At 37.8% G+C, this 15,304-nt stretch overlaps 1 protein-coding gene across 1 annotated transcript in view; it reads left to right on the top strand.

The window, feature by feature from the left end:
* LOC150082462 (piezo-type mechanosensitive ion channel component-like) overlaps positions 1-15,304 on the top strand; it is an 861,219-nt gene that overhangs the window by 484,697 nt on the left and 361,218 nt on the right. Inside the window, 1 exon segment of the mRNA XM_090377768.1 lies at positions 14,322-14,436. Within this exon segment, the coding sequence (XP_090233894.1) occupies positions 14,322-14,436 (115 nt within the window).

Here is a 15,304-nt window from a genome sequence, read left to right as displayed (position 1 = left end):
GTCACATTTGCACATCTCCAGTCAATGGGTACCTCCCCTGAGTCCAAGGAAGCTCTCATAATTATGGCTAAGGGTTTGCTTACCTCCTTTGCTGCCTCCTTTAATATAACTGGATAGATCCCATCCACCCCAGGTGCCTTTCTTGTGTTTATCTTCAACAATTTCTCCTCCACTTTGCTCTCAGTTATTACAAGATTCTCTAGCTTACTGCTAGAGTTGAATACACCTCTGGCATTCCCCTCGCTGAATAACTCCTCATGTGTGAATGTCGATGCAAAATATTCATTTAGTTTGTTAGCTACCCGAGCAGGGTCATCAACAGTTGACCCATCGATCTCAAGTGGACCAATCTGATTCATCCCCTTCCTTCTAGAGTTTACATAAGTAAAGAACTCTTTGCTGTTTTTCTTCGCATCCCTTGCCAAGGATCTCTCGTAATCTGCCTTCGCCTGCCTAACCTCCTTTGTAACTTGGTTACAGATCAACTTGTATCTATCATAGGCGTCCTTGTCACGTGTTAATTTGTATGTATCCCATGCATTTTTCTTCTCTGCCATATGCCTCATTAGTTCATCTGACAACCATTTAGGCCTAAACCTTGAACAATATTTCTTAGTTGGTATGTAAAGCCTAGTAGCTTCCACGATAAGTTCTTTGAATGCTTCCCATTTTGAATTTGCTGTTGGCAATATCATCAGTTGATCCCACTGTATAGAATTTAAATACTGTCTCAGTCCATTGTAGTCGCCTTTACGAAAGCAATACCCCTTCCCTTTACCCCTAATGGTAGTTACCTCTTTGAGTAACTCCCACTTCAGCACACTGTGATCACTGCCACCAAGTGGTTCATTTATCTGCAGATTCTTAATGCATGAAGAATCACTACTGATAATCAAATCAAGAGTATTACTCCCTCTAGTTGCCTCCCGAACATGCTGATGTAGAAAACAATCATCCAATAAATCCACAAAATCCTTGCTACTGTGTGAGTGACCAGCCCCCAAATTCCAGTCAATATCTGGGAAATTAAAATCCCCCATTATAAGACTCTCTGATTTACTGGCCCACTCTATTTCTCCGAACAGTTTCTTATTATACTCATCAGAGTCATTAGGCCTATAGCACACTCCTACTCTCAATTTTGATCTCCCAATGCTTATGTCACACCAAACTGACTCGACACTGCACTGTCCAGCGATGTCGACTGGCTTCACTTCCTTGGATTTTATGTGTTTTTTAACTAATAGCATAACCCCTCCTCCCTTCCTATCCTGTCTATCCTTTCTGTAGACATTGTACTCCCCAAATTCCAGTTCTGCATTTCTTATATCTGTGTTACACCACGTCTCTGAAATCCCCACAATATCTGCCTTTGATGTTTTGAGCAATACCTCAAATTCATCAAATTTATTTACTAAACTCCTAGCATTGGTGTACACACAAGTATACATGCACCTGTTCTTTTTCTTAGCTACCCTAACACAACCCATGTGTTTACTTGTACCCCAATGATTCCCAGCAGTCTCTGAAATATCCTGCATCTTATTTTCCAGGCTGCGGCTCATTCCAATAGAAGCAGTGCAAGAATCACTTTCACCTCTGCCAGTGGCTACTGTTAATCTATTAGTCCTTGTATCCCCCCCCAATCTAGCAGTTTTCCGACCCACCTAACATTGCCTCGATAGCATCAGCAAACATTCTTGCACCCTTTCTATTTAAGTGTATCCCATCCCTGTAGAAGCAGTCTCTCCTGTTAACAAGTACAGACCAGGCTGAAAAAAATTCTACCCCTTGAGCCCTGCAGAATCTTTCCAGGGCCGAATTGATTGACAGGGCTCTCATCATATACTCCCTCCTATCGTGTCTGGGCAGAATTACAGACACTTTCAATTTCAACCCTAATTCACGGCTTTTTTTCATCAGTGACCTGTACTTGTCAAGTAATTCCGCCGGTCTCCTACTCTTAATGTCATTAGTGCCAACGTGTACAACTATATCACCTTTTGTGCCCTTAAAAGATGATATCCGCTCTACAACGTCATCAACCTTTGCCCCTGCCAGACATACCCTGCCAGACATACCCTTAAATATTTCTATTTAAGCGTTCCAAATATGGACCATCACCAATTTTCAAAACATATTGAATGCTGTTTTTAAAGCCAATAAAGTATTCATGCAGTGTTTCCAGTTTTGCTGTGTTCTGTAAAGAATTGAAAGGAATATTATTACAACATGCTTTAACTTGAAATAGAAATTACTTATAGGGTAAACAAAGTTTGCTTAAATGCAAACTATTTGCATTACATGAAGAGTACTAAGATCACTAATATATGCTATCTTATCTCTACTTTATAGCAAAATTTCATAAGAAACCTACTGAATTTAGGTTTATCACCAGTGGCTGTTAAATAAATTGCTGCCAAGCAGCAATTTATATAAAGCCCTTATGACCATTATAATAATTTACCATCAACTGGAATCAACAACCAAAGAAGTTATTAGTATGCTGAATAACCACTGCAGTCTCCAGATCATTGAAACGTAGCTACTGATTTGTTTCATTCTGTTCCTTTAGACTTGCTTAAAATTGTGCTCAGTGCTTTTGAAACAGTTTCAGTGACAAAACTGAAACTGTTTTACAAGGCACTGAGGACAATGGTTTCAGTGACAAAATTAACCAATCTTATTTGGATTGGTTAATTTTAATTTACACAGTTCATTACACAGTTAAATTAACTGTATATTTTTAAAAATTACATTTTTGGTGGTTTCAATATGTACAATCAATTTATTAATCAATCAATCATAAATACAAGTCATTATGTATTTATGATTTGGTCATTTCTAATACTGACTTCAGCAGTGTTTCCAAACATTTACCCCAGATTGCTAAAATTAAATAAGGAAAATGTGGGTAATAAGATGCTAATCTCTTAGATCTTAATATCACAGTAATTGATACTAAGATCTAAGAAAGAATCAAGGTATTTTTTACAACTAATATCATTGATTTTTATGATTTCAGAATTTCTTATTTAATGAAAATTATTAAGAGTTTTCAACGAAAGTCTGTTTAGTAAAACTGTTAAAAAGCTCCATAATAAGTTAGATGAAAATAAATTTCCTGTAAATTTTAGCTCATGGTCATAAAGTATCCCACTTCACTCACAAAGTTTTTGGTATTGCCTGGGTTAATTGGTTTGTAGGACACTTACCCTGCTATACAGGGTGTCTCAAAAATATTGGTACAAACATTTAGGGGAGGTAGGTAACATCTAAAGGAATGTGAATCGCATAGGAACACATAACTGGAACTGTCACTGTAAGTCAGTACACAGCGCTATTCATCAGTTCGCGAGAGGAAAAATTTCTGGTTTACTCATTCAAGCAGTAGTCGCCGCACAAAGAGCATGCATCGATATACGAACTGTGAGCTGGCAGATATGCACCTAGTGTATGGATTAGCAGAGGACAATGGATGAGCCGCTCAATGAATTTATGGAGAACGCTTCTCAGACAGACATGTACCGGACCACCGTTTGTTTGCATGTGTGCATCAAAATTTGTGCAATTATGGGTCATTTAGAGGTAACAGGAGTAGTGCGGGCAGACCACGCTCAAGGCGAACTCTCGTCATGGAAGAAAGTGTGTTGAATGCCGTCCAGAATAATCCTGCTACCAGAACACGTGCCGTTGCCTCTACTTTAGGAGTGTCTCATTGCAGTGTACAGCGTGTCTGGCACGATTCCTTACACCCCTTTCATCTCCACAGGGTTCAGTTACTGCTCCCCCAAGATCATCCTGCACGTGTGGCTTTTGCACAGTGGTTTCTCCAAGAAAGTGTTCAAGACTTGAATTTTCCAGCCTATGTTTTGGTCACGGATGAGCTTATTTCACTCGGGAAGGCTTATCCGATCGGCACAATGCTCATGTGTGGACTCACAACAACCCACATGGTGTGCGTCCCCATGCGGCACAACATCGCTTTGCAATAAATGTGTGGGCAGGTATGGTCGGTGACTGCTTAATCGACCTATACCTGTTACCATCCCGCATGAACTCCTCTAAATATTGAATCTTTCTTGAACAAGTTCTACAAATGTTATTTGACGATGTTCCAGCAAATATGAGATGCAATGTTTGGTTTCAACGTGACGGGGGCACCTGCCCATTACAAAAGATGTGTTTGTGACTATTTGAACAGGCGTTTTGGGCGTCGGTGGATTGGCCGTGGTGGACCCGTTGCCTGGCCACCACGCTCACCTGATTTATCGAGCCTTGATTTCTTTCTTTGCGGGACCCTCAAATCTATCATGTATGAATCGCCCGTGGAGACGGAAATGGATCTCGTGGCGAGACTCATCTGTGGTGCTGCTACTGTCAAAGAAACTCCATGTGTGTGTTCGACCGTTTCCGCCAATCCCTGCTGCGTCAGTGTCATGCATGCATCGCGTCTCATGGTGGAACCTTCGAGCATCTGTTGTAACATCATGAAATGCATCCATCTCGTACTCCATCGTTAATATTATGTCAAATAAATGTTTGCTACTAATTATTGTCTTGTGTCATTTTTGCTTCTTGTGCCTCTGCTACTACTTTCCCGTGACTTTTCCGGTTATGTGTTCCTTTAGATGTTACCTACCTCCCCTAAACATTTGTACCAATATTTTTGAGAATCCCTGTATAGATCCACCCATAGATAAATAAATAAAATAAATATTTTTTCTGTTTATATTCTGGAATGACCAAATGGTCAGAAGTGTTCACAAGATAGACAGAACACAAGAAACAGCACAGTATTCAGTAGTCATGGGCTCGAATCCCGGTCACTCAAGGCACATGTACTTATACACCCGCGCTCCTCACAACTAGGCTACGGCAGCCTACTCATTATTGCATAAAATGGTTTCAAATTTTTCAAGGATTTTTTAGGTGTTTTTTTTTTTTTTTTTTCACTCTTCTGTATTTGTGTTTTATTAATTTTCCATCTTCTGCATTAATTACATGATAACTAATATAGACATTTTATTTTAATTTCTGATTTTCCATCATAGTCATATCGTTGGATACTGCATGTCCATTTTTTTCCTAGACGGTTTTGATTGGAACTGAGCAGACACACTTGATATGCCACTGGAAATATATCATTTTCCTTTCCACCTCCAGTTATTAGCATTAGTAGAGGCATATCATACAAGAAAGCAAGCTAATATAGCATCAGCCAAAAAATTAAAAAAATAAATAAATAAATAAATAAACACCTAATTTCAATGATCCATTCATTCCAAATGTTTGTCTAGTTCTGCCTTGAATTTATTTAAGCTATCATCTTCACACTACAACAGATGGAAGTTTGTTCCAGCAATCAACTACCCACTGGCTAAAGGCAAACTTCTGCACATCTTTTCTTTCTTTCCTCAGTTTGAATCTGTGCCCCCTCAGGTTTGTAATCTGAGGAAGAATCCCATCATGAGCCTGCTCAATGAGATCAGATCGCTTCGCAGGTGCCTAGTCTCCAGAAGCTGCAGTTTGCAGAACTTAAGCCTTTCTTCATAAGAGCACCCTTTTGTTCCCTTCACCAGTCTTGTTGACCTTCTCTGTACTCGTTCTAGCAACTCTACATCCTTCCTAAAATGAGGCTTCCAGACCTGTACGCAGTACTCAAGGTGTGATCTGACCATTGCCTTATACAAGGTAATACGAATGATTTTGGAGTCTGAGGAGAGAGTTGCCTGTGCAGACGTGCCTTTCTGCTGCTCTTGGAACAGAGAAGTTTTTTCTGATTTATTTTCTGCTTTATTAATTTAAATTGACATATTAACTTATTTTTAAGTTAATATGGTACTTAAGTTTAAAGTAACTTAGATAGAGATTTTGTAGGTATTACTTAGTATCGGAAAGGGTATCAAATCCACGTGTTTACCGTTCGTAAATAGCCGCCCATTACGCAAAAATTAATCAGGAAAATCTATTAATCTTGTCGAACTTCGTTGGCAATTAAATTGTACTTTTAACTATACATATAACCACTTAGGTTACGTAACATAAATAATTAGTAAAAATAAATAATTAATACATAACTTCATACGGAAGTTATATAAAGGGATTTCGTAGATAACACTCATTACTGAAACATAAATATTTCGTAGATAACTTGTTGGGATACAAGTTTAGGATTTAATTTTGTACTGAAATTGAAATTTTATTGAAAGTAAATCGAAATCATGACTCAAACCAGAGCAGCAAAGTAAAAGACTCAAGCTAATGGGAATGCTGTGGCTCGGGAGAACTGAGGGGGGGCAGTTGCCCTCTGAATCACAGCATTTTAAGATGCACTATTTGCTTGATGTTTGCGGAGCAGTCAAGTATGGGACATTATACTGCCATGGGGGATGTCTTTGTATGTGCACGATGCAAGGGGTGTAAGGAAATCAGGCGACAACTCAGCATTGTTATGGGCCTATATGAGAGCTTGAAGGACAGGGTGGATGCCCTCGAAGGATTCCAAGTGAGGGGCTCATCAAGCTCTCAGCAGCCCACACCAATGCCAGAGCTTGCACTTGGTCATCGTGCAACACAGCGGCATCCCCCAAGGCAGAATGCTCTGGTCCCAAAGGAACTAGTAGTTGGTGACTCTATTGTCAGGGAAACTGGGAAACATGCTTTGTAAAAAGGATAGGTGGAACAGGACCAGGGTATGTCTGCCATGGGCAAAGGTTGATGACGTTGTAGAGCAGATATCATATTTTAAGGGCACAAAAGGTGATAAAGTTGTACACGTTGGCACTAATGATATTAAGAGTAGGAGACTGTCGGAATTACTTAACAAGTACAGGTTACTGATGAAAAAAAGCTGTGAATTAAGGTTGAATTTGAAAGTGTCTGCAATTCTGCCCAGACACGATAGGAGGGAGTATATGATGAGAGCCCTGTCGATCAATTCGGCCCTGGAAAGATTCTGCAGGGCTCAAGGGGTAGAATTTTTTTTCAGCATGGTCTGTACTTGTTAACAGGAGAGGCTGCTTCTACAGGGATGGGATACACTTAAATAGAAAGGGTGCAAGAATGTTTGCTGATGCTATCGAGGCAGTGTGGGTCGGAAAACTGCTAGATTGGGGAGATACAAGGACTAAGAGATTAACAGTAGCCATTGGCAGAGGTGAAAGTGATTCTTGCACTGCTTCTATTGGAATGAGCAGCAGCCTGGAAAATAAGATGCAGGATATTTCAGAGACTGCTGGGAATCATGGGGGTACAAGTAAACACATGAGTTGTGTTAGGGTGGCCAAGAGGAAGAGCAGGTGCATGTAAATTATCAAGCGACTCAGAAGCCTATGGCAGATATAAGTTAATCTGTAATGAGGTCACAAAGGAGGTTCGGCAGGCGAAGCAGATTACGAGAAATCCTTGGCAAAAGATGCTAAGAAAAACAGCAAGGATTTCTTTACTTATATAAACTCTAAAAGGAAGGGGATGAATCTGATTAATCCACTTGACATCGATGGTTCGACTGTTGATGATCCTGCTCAGACAGCAAACAAACTGAATGAGTATTTTGCATCTGCATTCACACACACGAGGAATTATTAAGGTTTGAAAATGGCAGAAGGTTATCAAATTGTAGCAGGATACTTAATGATTTTGTAATTACTGAAAGCAAAGTAGAGGAGAAATTGTCGAAGTTAAACATAAGAAAAGCACCTGGGGTGGATGGGATCTATCCAGTTATATTAAAGGAGGTGGCAAAGCAACTAAGCAAACCCTTAGCCATAATTATGAGAGCATCCTTGGACTCAGGGGAGGTTCCCACGTACTGGAGATGTGCAAATGTATACCCAATTCACAAAGGGGGATCGAAGGGTGACACGAGTAATTACAGACCAGTTAGTTTAACTTCTGTTCCGGGTAAAATAATGGAGTCGCTGGTTAAAGATGCATTGCAGGATCATCTAGACAAGACTGCAGCAATAATTCAGACACAGCATGGGTTTGTTAAGGGAAAGTCTTGTCTGACAAATTTGATAGGATATTATGATGTGGTTACAAAGGAACTGGATGCAAAAAACAATTTTGATATCATATATTTGGATTTCAGGAAAGCTTTTGACACTGTTGCGCATGGAAGACTATTGTACAAATTGGAGCAGAATGGTTTTAAGGGTAAGTTGCTACAATGGATAAAAGGATGGTTAAGTGCGAGAAGACAGAGGGTGGTAATCAATGGGTGCTGCTCTTCTTGGACTAATGTTATTAGTGGAGTCCCACAGGGTTCGGTGTTAGGTCCACTGTTGTTTTGTATATTTATCAATGATATTGATGAAGGTATATCAGGCTTAATGTCGAAGTTTGCAGATGATACAAAGGTTGGCAGGGTTGTTAATGACAGTAATGGCAGTCTGCTACTGCAACAGGATCTAGATAATTTGGGCAGATGGGCTAAGAAGTGGCAACTGAAGTTTAACCTTGACAAATGAAAAGTACTGCATATGGGTAGAAATAACCGCAGAGAAACGTACCAACTGTGTGGTACTACACTTAATGTGGTAGAAAATGAAAAAGACCTGGGAGTAATTGTGCAGTCAGATATGAAGTTCTCTGAGCAATGCAGACAGGCTGCCAGGGCAGGTCATGGGGTTTTGTCAATGATATATAGGAATTTTGCTAGCAGGGAAAAGGAGGTGATTATCCCTCTGTATAAGGCAATGGTCAGGCCACGCCTTGAGTACTGCATACAGGTCTGGAGACCTCATTTTAGGAAGGATGTAGATTTACTTGAGTGGGTACAGAGAAGGGCAACAAGATTGGTGAGGGGAATGAAGGGATCCTCTTACCAAGAGAGGCTTAAGTTCTGCAAATTGCAGTGGCTGGAGACTAGGCACCTGTGCGGTGATATGATTGAGGTATATAAGGCCTTGAATGGATTGAGCACGCTGAATTCTGATGGGATCGTTCCACTTGTTCAGATTACGAACCTAAGGGGGCATAAATTCAAATTAAGAAAAGACAGATGTAGAATAGATGTGCGGAAATTTGCCTTTAGCCAGCGGGTGGTTAATTGCTGGAACAAACTTCCATCTGTCGTTGTGGAAGTTGATAGCTTGAATAAATTTAAGGAGGAACTGGACAGGCATTTGGAGGGAATGGTGTATTCTTTTTTTTTTTTGGCTGATGCTGCATAAGCTCATACATTTGCTTTCTTGCATCACATGCCACTACTACTTTCAGATTCAACCCTAACTCACGGTTTTTTTTTTTCAGAATTGACTTGTACTTGTTTAGTAAATCCGCAGATCTCCTACACTTAATGTCATTAGTACCAACATGCACAACGATATCAACTTTTATGCCCTTAAAAGATGATATCTGCTCTTCAACATCATCAACCTTTTTCCCGGCAGACATACCCTGGTCCTATTTCACCTTTCCTTTTTGCACAATATATTTCCCGTTTCTCTGACAATTGAGTCAGCAGTAATAACTTACCTCCTGTGGCACCAGCACATTCTGCTTTGTAGGCTACTGCTGTGTCCTGGTACATATGAGTGTGCTCTGGCGTTGAGTTGGGCAGTTGGGAACTTGAATAGCCCTCCATTTTACTTCCTTTGAGGGCATCCACCTGACTCTTCAAGCTCTCATAGATGCCAATTAGAACCTGAGTTGGTGCCTAATTTCTTCATATTCTCTGCACCTAGCACACACACACACACACACACACCATCCATGGCTAGATAATGTCCTGTTCTAGAGAGCTGCAAATATGTTGCATTTTGCACATTCTACATTCTTCACATAAAATGTGAGTTCTTATTTCTGTTTCTTTAATGAAATTTTAGAATTTTATGTTTTTGTAAGGAGTTTTCTTTTTTATATGATTTTTTTTTTTTATATACACTTAGATTTTCATGTGTGGCCTTTATAGTTTAGTCACCAATTATGTCTTATTTCTGACCAAATGTCTATGCTATGTGTAGGTACAATATAAGTGATCTTTCTCAATGATATTTATATTTCTTTCTTTTTTTCTTGTGTCTGTAATTACTAGAGTTATTTTACTATAATTACTTGAGCTGTATAAGCTTATTCCAGTTTAAATCTATTTAGAAATTTTTATCTACCAGTTAAGTCTTAAATATTATATTGTATTCTATAACAATAACATTTTGCTTCTTATGATATTTTCTTTTAGTTCATTGTCTCTGGCATTTGTGGGTCAATATACTTTTGATTTCACTGGTCTTCTGTTTGACTTAATTTATTTAATATAATCTATAACTTCACTTTTATATAACTAATTATTTAGCCATGTGACTTATAACTTTCCCTCTTATATAATTCTTGTTCAAAATTTATTTCTCGACTGAGATTGATTTTAAATTTTCTTGTCAGTGACTCTATTGTTAGGGAAATGGGAATATGTTATGCAAGAAGGATAAGTGGAATAGGACCAGGGTATATCTGCCAAAGGAAAAAATAGATGACTTTGTTGAGCAGATATCATGTTTTAAAGGCACAAACATTGATACTGTCATACATGTTGACACTAATGATAATAAGAGTAAGGGATAGGATTTACTTAACAAATACAGGGCAGTGTTGGCAAGATATTTTGAGTTGGGATTGAATTTGAAAATGTCTGCAATTCTATCCTGACACGATAGGAGGGTGTATATATTGAGAACCTTGTCATTCAATTCGGCTCTGGAGAGAGAATGGTCTGTGCTTGTTAACAGGACACTGTTTTTAATAGAGATGTCAGATTTGAATAGAAGGTGTGCAAGAATATAAGATGATGCAGTGATAGGTGATTACACACTCTAATAGTTTAACTAGTGTCGCAAGAAGTGAAACTGGTTCTTGCTCTACTACTATTGGTACATGCAGAAGCCTAGAAAGCAAGATGTCTGGGATTTGAGGCCCTATTCCATCATTAGCATTAGCATTAGTAGAGGCATTTGATGCAAGAAAGCAAGCTTATGCAGCATCAGCCAAAAAAAAAAAAAAAAAAGTAACATAAATAAATAAAAATAACCACTTCCACTTCACCCCTCTGTTCGTTCGAAATACCTGTCCAGCTGAGCCTTAAACTTATTTAGGCTATCAACTTCCACGACAAGGGATGGAAGTCTGTTCCACCCACCAACCACCCGCTGGCTAAAGGCAAATTTCCGCACATCTATCCTACATCTGTCTTTCCTCAATTTGAATTTATGCCCTCTCAGGTGATTTTTCTGAGCTAGAGGAAGAATCCCATCAGCATTGAGCATGCTCAAACCATTCAAGGCTTTGTACACCTCTATCAGATCACCCCGCTGGTGCCTAGTTTCCAGACACTGTAATTTGCAAAACTTAAGCCTTTCTTCGTAAGAGAACCCCTTTGTCCCATTCACCAATCTAGTTGCCCTTCTCTGTACTCGTTCCAGCAGCTCTACATCCTTCCTGAAATGAGGCCTCCAGGCCTGTATACAGTACTCTAGGTGTGGCCTGACCATTGCCTTATACAAGGGAATAATCACCTCCTTATCCCTGCTAGAAAAATTCCTATATATCATTGACAATACACCATGAGCTACTCTTGCAGCTCGTCTGCACTGCTCAGAGAACTTCATATCTGCCTGCACCACCACCCCCAGGTCCCTTTCATTCTCTACCACTGTCAGTGTAGTACCACAGAGTTGATACGTTGCTCTGGGGTTGCTGTTTCCCATATGTAGTACTTTACATTTGTCAATGTTAAACTTCATTTGCCACCTCGAAGCCCATCTGCTCAACCTTTCCAAATCCTGTTGCAGCAGCATAGTGTCAGTAGTGTCCTTGACAACCCTGCCAACCTTCGTATCGTCTGCAAACTTGGACATTAAGCCTGATATACCATCATCAATATCATTTATAAATACAGAAAACAATAAAGGCCCCAATACTGAACCCTGCTGTGGGTCATCATGGAACAAATGAATACATGCTATGTTAGGGTGAGTAAGAACATGTGCATGTACACTATAATGCTAGGAACATTGTAAACAAATTTAATGAATTTGACATTCTGATTAAGTTGTCGAATGCAAACTTGTAGGAATAGCAGAAATGTGGTGTCACTCAGACATAAGTGATGCTGAATTTGAATATGGTGAGTACAATGTATACAAGAAGAATGGACAGGATAGGATATGTTTAGGGGTTATACTCTTAGTTAAAAAGAATATTAAATCTAAAGCAGGGCACCCAGTTGACTTGGGTGAAGCATTGGCATCAGTAGAGGCATATGATGCAAGAAAGCAAGAAAAACTTTTCGACTGCCAAGATATGGAACCAGACGACAAGTGTAGAGGTGACATGGCAAAGAATAAAGCAGTAATACCTTTGATTGATGAATTTAAGGTTTTGCCAATGGAGTTAGGAAATGTAGCATTGTTAAATTTATTATTTCAAATAGAGGATAATTTGAAAAAGGAAATTAAGGCAAAAAGTGTTCAAACAAAACAGTTGCCTTCCAAAGAATATTTTTGATCAATGTGCTTAAATTGCCTTTTAATGTTATAAGTACCAATCACTTTTTAATGTTGTATGTGTCTGCATAAATAAATAGTAATCATTGAAAATATTTTAATTGGCTTCTCTTACATACTGCTTATAAAATAAAAATAAAAGTTTTTGTATTTATCCAGTTTCTGTAATTCCCCATAGTAAAGTCAACTTATTGAAAGAAAATAATGCATCAGTATCCCCTCTCTCCCTAAGGTGACCTCCCCCAAATGACTGATTTTTGTCAGAATGTCAGGTGGCATTATATAAATTTGAAATTTCTCAATTTCTATTATATTTTATAAAATCCTAAATTCTATTATATTTTATATAATCCTAAATTCTATTATTTGTTATATAAACCTTAAAATTGATTTTTGCCATAGTGTATATTGATCATTACCGAAACACAGAACCCATTATTGATGTTTTTCCTTTCAATTTGGTGGTTGACCCCAGAATAAGTAATCCAAATTGTAGGTATACAGTGATAAGTTTTTGTATATTATCCTTTTGTATGTGTAACATACTTTACCTATGCATTCTCCATAAATTTATCTAGGTATGTCTTTTAAAATAATCTTTCCCATAAACTTAATACATATATTTAAAAATAATACTGTGTATGTGTGTGTGTATTCACACTCACATATAAAGGTTAAATGAGAAGATTGCAAATGAGCATAGAATATAAACTCAAACGGTGATCGGAACTGTGAAAACCACGAAAAAATAACAAGTAGTTGCCGTATAACTCATTATTTCAATGTCATCTTCAGGGGTTAACTATTGAAATCTCAAGAAACACAACAATAAACTAGCATCTGTTTCTGATGTGAAATGCATGCTTAGAATTTTTGGAATTCTGGGTGTATCATTTTCATCCATTTCTAAACTATATATTTTAGAAATGGGTGAAAGTTGATGATCTAAAAAGTATATATGCTTAAAGCAGTGTATGCTTTATGTAAAAATAAATGTTTCAGTTTTTTATCACTAATTTTCAATGAGTTAATCTTTATCTAGAACAGCAATTGACAATTTTATGCTATGAATTATTGCAATGCAAACATTTTTCTTAATTTCAAAACAACTGTATTGTGTGTTACTCCAAGTGAACAAATAGTAAAGCAAGATAATCTCTAAACCAAGAGCTAAATTTTCCATTCTCACTGGGATTCTTTCATTTTCATAAAAAGTAGCTGAAAATTACATTGCTGGTTCTGTGAAGTTCAGCTGTATTGTGTACTTGCATTATAATTTAGGTGCCTCCGTAGCTAGGTGGGAAGGAGCAGCAGTGCGTAGCACATGCTTCTTGATTAGACCGGGGTTTGAGCCCGTCACCACCAAATACGGAGGATGTGGAAAGGTCAGGGAATGACCACTGCATATCCCGGAGCAATATGGCCTTAGTTGCTAATGCTCCTAAAAACCAAAACAACAACATTATAATTTATTGAAAGTTTATATAATGTATTCTTTATCATTAAGATTTTATAAAATTTAAGACCCTTAGTAGAAAATCTCTACTGGGGATTGTGTTTGTTTAGAAATATGCTTTCATTTCTTAATAAAGTTTTTATGTCCAGTTATTAAACCTATATTTCAAAGAAGTAGATTAAATACAAAGTTTATCCTCAAGTTTCATATTATATAATTTAACTGACAGCTTGATTTCAAATTTATTTCAGCAGTGGAAATTGAAATTTTTGTCTTAACATTATTCATTAAACAAAAAGTATTTTAGCAACCCAAATCAAAATATTTTATTGTAACCCCCCCCCCTTTTTTTTTTTTTCCAGTTTGTTGGATGTTGCTATGTTACTGAATATTGCACTTTAGGTATTAACAAGTCAGATTGTTGGCTGGCACAACTCTTTGGTCTTGCTTGTCTTTCAAAATCATCATGTGGAAAAGGTAATTTAAAAGATATTTCTTGTGTTGTCTCTAAAATGGATAAATTGAAAAATAAATCTATAATTGATGAGGTGTAATATAGCTTTAATAGCTTTTGTGTCAATGAACTCAAAATGACAACTGTAATATCTCTAATTCACACTCAGTATTTCACATTAAAAGTTCTTACATTGTGGGATATATAAATTAAATAATCCTGTATGTTCATTAACTTCAATTGCGGCTTACTCATTTAAATAAATTTGAATGTTGGTTTCTATTGCATTGAGTATATTAATGTAATGGGATACAGTCAGTTCAGCTATAATGTGCATTTTAGCAACACGAATTTGCTCCAATGTGATTGACATATTAGTGAACAATGCGACTATAATGCGATTTTCGCCCTGGCTCATGTGCAATTTTGTCTGCAAGTAACACCAGGTGAACATAAAACCCAGCGCCAAGCTGAACATGGCGACCTGTGCAGCGATACATACAAGTTTATGAAGCTTAAAAAATATCAAACATCAAATGTGTGTGAGAGCTGTATTTCCCATTTACTGTAATTGTATTGGTCGGAGACACTTATCAAACTTATCATTCACTGTATTCACAAGATTTTTCTGTTTGAACAGAAATTTTGTGAGGCGGGATAGTGTGAGCGGAGGAGCACTTTTCTGGAGGTTACTACCATAAAACATTAAAAACAATTTGCAGTTCCCGGTTTATTGCGCTTTTTATATCAGAGCAGTCTAATTATAAATGAGTAGTAAACTCAATCTTACTGCATTTGCAATAATGCCGATAGCTGGAATTCTGTGGGTTTTTATGTTATGATGAGATGTGTTTCCCCTTCCTATTCAGTGGTATAAAAAACATAAATAAA

Source organism: Mastigoproctus giganteus, chromosome 7, assembly GCF_048544385.1.
Source record: "Mastigoproctus giganteus isolate SK-2022 chromosome 7, ASM4854438v1, whole genome shotgun sequence".
Classification (NCBI taxonomy): Eukaryota; Metazoa; Arthropoda; class Arachnida; order Uropygi; family Thelyphonidae; genus Mastigoproctus; species Mastigoproctus giganteus.
The sequence above is the reverse complement of the archived record's forward strand: the minus strand, read 5'-3'. Positions and strand labels throughout refer to the sequence as shown.